We start from the raw sequence: 5,058 nt of genomic DNA, 5'->3' as shown, positions 1-5,058 counted from the left end.
GAATTCCCTCAGTTTGTGTTTTCTTTATTGCTTTTATTTTCATTTTCAGGTCTTGAACAGTTAAATTTATTTATTTCCACTATTTGTGTGTGTTTTCTTGGCCATCTTTAGAGAATTTATTTATTTTCATCCTAAGAACATCTATCATCTTCATATAGTCAGTTTTATGGTCTTTTCATTGTGCTTTTCATTGTGTTGGATTGAATATTCAGGGCCTGCTGTGGTTAGGATAGTTGGACTTTAGTGGAGACATATTACCCTCACTGTTATTGATTGTGTTTTTATGATTAAGTGTAGGCATCTGATTTTGGATGAATTATAGATCCAGGTGCTGGTTTCTGGATTTCTCTTTGTTGGATGGATATTTTTCTCTTGGTTTCTAGGTCCCCTCCAGATTTTCTGAGTCTGGTGGGGGGAAGGAGACCTCATAAAATTGCAAAGCTTCTGTAAGGCAAAAGACGCTGTCAATAAGACAAAAAGGTAACCAACGGAATGGGAGAAGATCTTTACCTATCCTAAATCTGATAGGGGGCTAATGTCCAATACATATATAAAGAACTCAAGAAGTTGGACTCCAGAAAATCAAATAACTCTATTAAAAATTGAGGTACAGAGCTAAACAAAGAATTCTCACCTGAGGAATACCAAATGGCTGAGAAGCACCTAAATGAAGGTGTTGAAAGAGGTTGCCCCCACCACCACCATAGGAAGCAATAGAAGGCATCCTCTGTGAGTTCCCAGACTTCCTAGTTGTCTCTGCCTCAGCACTACAGAAGGGCTGTTTATCACTGTGATATTGACAGTTGTGACTTAGGTGTATATTTGTGGATGTAGACATCTCTCTGGATTTTGAGCCAAGGAAATTTTTTGTCTGAATTGAAGAGTTAATATATGTGTTGAATTCTATGTTGAATATTACTGCTATGTAACCTCGTGTTTCTGTAATTCAATAATTGTATTCATTGGTTGTTGCTCTAATTTTATTGATTAAAAAAAATGGATTGGTTGAGTAGCAGTGCATAGTGGACCACACCTTTAAATTCCAGCCCTCTGGAAGCAAAGGCAGATAGATCACTGTAAATCCGCGACAAGCCTGGTGTAGATGGTGAGAACTTAGCCACAGCTACATAACAGAGATTCTGCCTCAAAACAACAATAAAAACAAGCAAACAAAATCAATAAATTGAAGCATAACATGTGAGAGAGCTTTACAACACTTTTACCTCATTCCAAAGTCATGAGTTTGCATAGTAGGCCCTCCTGGTTCCTGTCTCTGGACAGACCTTTGATTCTGTGGATCTTCCCATTAAGAACTTGAATCAAAAATGTCCAGGGCAAACTTGGACACTGTTTTTAATCAAAGCAATAGAGGGCCCCAGAGTTCACAAGAACAACGTGCATAAAGTAGCTTGTTCCCCTTAAATGCAAAGTTATAAAACAGGTCGGAACCGGCTTAGCCCAGCTTAAAAAAACAAAACGAAAACAAACAAACAAAAAACTGGCGTACAAAAGAATCTGCAATTCTAACTGCATTGGGAAAGAGGAATGTTATTAATTAAGGCATTTAAGGTCAAGGCTGTCACTATCTTTCCTCAATCAGGGATGCTGTTACTGCTCTTCGTGAACTGTCCAATGACGAACCGGTACATTCGGAAAGTCCCGCCCTTGCCGCCATGTTTGAGTCCTGTGTTGTTGAGAAGGTCTGTGGTGGTGTTGGGGCTGGACTATATCTCCTGTTTTTAGGCCTATTAGGAAGAACACCTGGATGCATCTGAAAGAGGAAATGGTGAGTATGCCTTGGGCTCCTGGAGTCGTAAGTGAAAGCTTTGTGACACTGCAGTCTGTGGCGCTGTTGCCTGCCGTTCCCTTGGTGCTGTGCAGCCTAGTGTGCCTTGGAGCGGGACACTGGAATTGTGTGCAGAGCAGGCGACCGGGCACCGGAGCCCGCTCTGTTCTGTCCTAGGGAAGCTACTTCGTTCCAGGCCCCTATCTTCATGGGGTTAGTCCTCACCTGGAACCTGCGCCTCCGCAGACACTGCAGCACTGCAGGTTGGTGACGCGGTGTCCAGACTGTGGTGTAAGGGGACTTGGGTGGTGTGAGCAGTTGCTCGTATGCCTTATAGGCATATCTCTGCTACTTTCGATTCTTTTCTCTCATTGCCTTTGTAAATTATATTCTTCACAGTACTGCAGTTGAACACTAGGCCGGGACAACTTATTAATCTCTCTCTCTCTCTCTCTCTCTCTCTCTCTCTCTCTCTCTCTCTCTCNAATCTCTCTCTCTCTCTCTCTCTCTCTCTCTCTCTCTCTCTCTCTCTCTCGTGTGTGTGTGTGTGTGTGTGTGTGTGTGTGTGTGTGTGCGCGCGCGCGCGCGCGTGATGCCCTTTTAAAAATGAGATTAAAGAGTATTTAATTGTGCCGTCCGTGAGAGTGGGCCAAATTTTTCAATCTTAGAGAAAGTAGAGAAGTATAATGATGGTTTTTTTTTTTTCCCCACTGACCATTTCTGAAGCCAAAATTCGGGTTTTTAAAAAGCTTTCCTAGACTTGGTTTTTGTGAGCCCTGTAAAGTAGATCAGGTGCTTGCCAGTCTATATCGTTTGCTTGTGTGCTGGAGGCCGGTTCTCCAAGAAGAAGAAATTGTGACTAAGAGTATTTGATCAGTATTTACCAGATGACATTCTTTTAGGGGTGTGGGGGAGTTGGTATTTTCAGTAGAATATTCATTCGAACAGTATTATTTCTGCCACTTCGTGAACTTGAGGATTCTATTTCTTTACCATTTGAAGTTGTCATCGCTGAAGTCTTTTTACTGGGCTTTATTTCTAAGTAATTCTTTTCCTGTTAACATGAATGGTATTTTGTTTCTGATTTTCCCTTCTGCTCTAATCTTTATTGGAGTAGAGAAATAACATTGCTTACTGTATATTGATTTTATATCCTGCTATGTTTAAAAAGTATTAAATGATACAAAGAAAATGACTACTTTTTAAAATTCTGTGTTCTATTCATGCTCAAATTGATGGGAACGTTAGCAGGTACTAGGCAATTTTAGCTAATTATAGGTAAAATAATGAGCAGTTGCATACTAAAATGAGAAGGACCTCGGAGAGGGTAACATTGTTATGAAACAATATACTATTATTTGAAAATAAATTTAAATTACTTGTACAATGAATTTTTTTAAAAAAGTCTTGGGACACAGTATTTAGAAAAGAGCACTTTTGATTTTCTAATAGAATTCGAAAAGAAAATAAGACCAAATTAAAATGAACGTGTAGGATCTCGAGAGACCGGTGACTCAATTGTCAAGGATGCTCGCCACTTTTGCAGGGAACCTGGATTCTGTTCCCAGAGCCAGGTTGGGCAGCTCACAAACACTTGTAAATTCAGCTCCTGACATTCTTCTCTGGCCTCTAGAGCCTGCACACAAATTGTATACACACAACCATACACAGATACACATAAAAAAATAAGTTTTAAAGAAAGAAAATCAAGCAAAATATAGTTATATCGTTTATTGCAATAAGAAGAGTTACACATAAAAGACATACAAATGTTTGTTAACAATTATCCATTCGAATGTCAGGGGTGTGTGTGTGTGTGTGTGTGTGTGTGTGTTCACGCTCATGTGCCTGTGCCCGTGTGAGCATGCATGCTCAAGCACACCATGTAAAAGGGGGTGATAGAGGACATTAGAGTAGAAGACCTAACTGTCTTCCTTATATGGGAAAAATAATCACATATAAGAGATGGAGTTTAGAAGTGGTGTTGAGGGGATTAAAAATATGAGCCATTGCTGATCATAGTGAAATCCTGAAATTCCAACAGTTGCCTCTCAGTTAATGGTGGGGCTTTGGAAGCCACTCCCAAGTCCATTGCTGGAGTTTTTTTTACTGGCATGATTTCATGCAGTATTTGTGTGGGTAACCACAAGCTATTGTTAACTCATGTATGCAGCAGCCACGCCATGCACTGAACACAGCATTTCACGGTACTGCTCATATCCTCCAGTCATTATATTTTCAATTCAGGAGTGGGGTGTTGCTGGAATAGACCTGACAGTGATTTTGTTTGGAGGAATGTAGATTTGGGGACTTGGGATTTGCAAAGTCATGGAATGCTTTAAGTGGGACTTAATGGGCCATCCTAGCCGGAATATGGAAGACATTGGGCTGAGGGTGATTGGATCTCTGGAGTTCATTCTTGTGATGTCTTAGTGAAGAGTGTTGCTGCCTTTTATCCTTGCTTAAAGAGTCTGCTGATTTGTACTAATTGCATTGACAAAGGAAGTCCCAGAAAAGCTCAGCATAGACTTTGCCCTCTGGTGTACTCTCATGGAGAGTATTTTAATCAAGATTAGCCACCTTAGGAAGGAAAAATACAAAATGTTTGGTTCAAGTAATAAAAGGGACCCGGAAGTACAATTGAGCTAAATCCTGTATTTGAGGAGATAAACAGATTAAGGGAGTGCTTACTTTAGAACAAGATCCTACCTGCTGAGGAAAGCTGCTAATAGGGAGTGGAACCAGCCCAAAATAGTGAATTTTGTTGGTCCTGAATGCTAGATCTGTCAACAACTATCAACAAGGATTAAAGGAGTTAGAGAGATCTGAAGAGTGCTTTGACATTGGACATGGAGTTTGGAGTTTGACCAGCTTGTATTTTCTTGCTTTGGTCCAGTATTTCCTTGCTATGATGTTTTGCAATAATTATGTATATCCTGTGCCATAATATGTTGGAAGTATGCAATCTGTGTTTTGATTTTGATTTTATTGGAGATTACAGTTAAGAGATTACATGAATCTCAAAAGAGACTTTGAATTTTGAACTTTCAACACTGATGAGTCTGAGGGCTAAATAACTTTAAAAGTTCCACAGTCTTTGCAAATTCTTACTGTACTGGCTAGTTTTGTGTCAACTTGACATAGCTGGAGTTAATCACAGAGAGAGGAGCTTCAGTTGAGGAAATACCTCCATGGGATCCAACTGTAAGGCATTTTCTCAATTAGTGATCAAGGGGGAGGGCCCCTTGTGGGTGGGACCATCTCTGGGCTGG

General features: G+C 40.3%; 1 protein-coding gene across 1 annotated transcript in view; it reads left to right on the top strand.

Moving 5' to 3' along the window:
* Positions 1 to 1,678: 1,678 nt before the first annotated feature.
* LOC110284022 (zinc finger protein 883-like) overlaps positions 1,679 to 5,058 on the top strand; it is a 15,911-nt gene continuing 12,531 nt past the window's right edge. Inside the window, 1 exon segment of the mRNA XM_029471068.1 lies at positions 1,679 to 1,786. Coding sequence (XP_029326928.1) covers positions 1,766 to 1,786 — 21 coding nt within the window. The 5' untranslated portion in view covers positions 1,679 to 1,765.

Source organism: Mus caroli, chromosome 17, assembly GCF_900094665.2.
Source record: "Mus caroli chromosome 17, CAROLI_EIJ_v1.1, whole genome shotgun sequence".
In the NCBI taxonomy this organism is placed as follows: Eukaryota; Metazoa; Chordata; class Mammalia; order Rodentia; family Muridae; genus Mus; species Mus caroli.
This window is presented reverse-complemented; position numbering and strand designations above follow the sequence as displayed.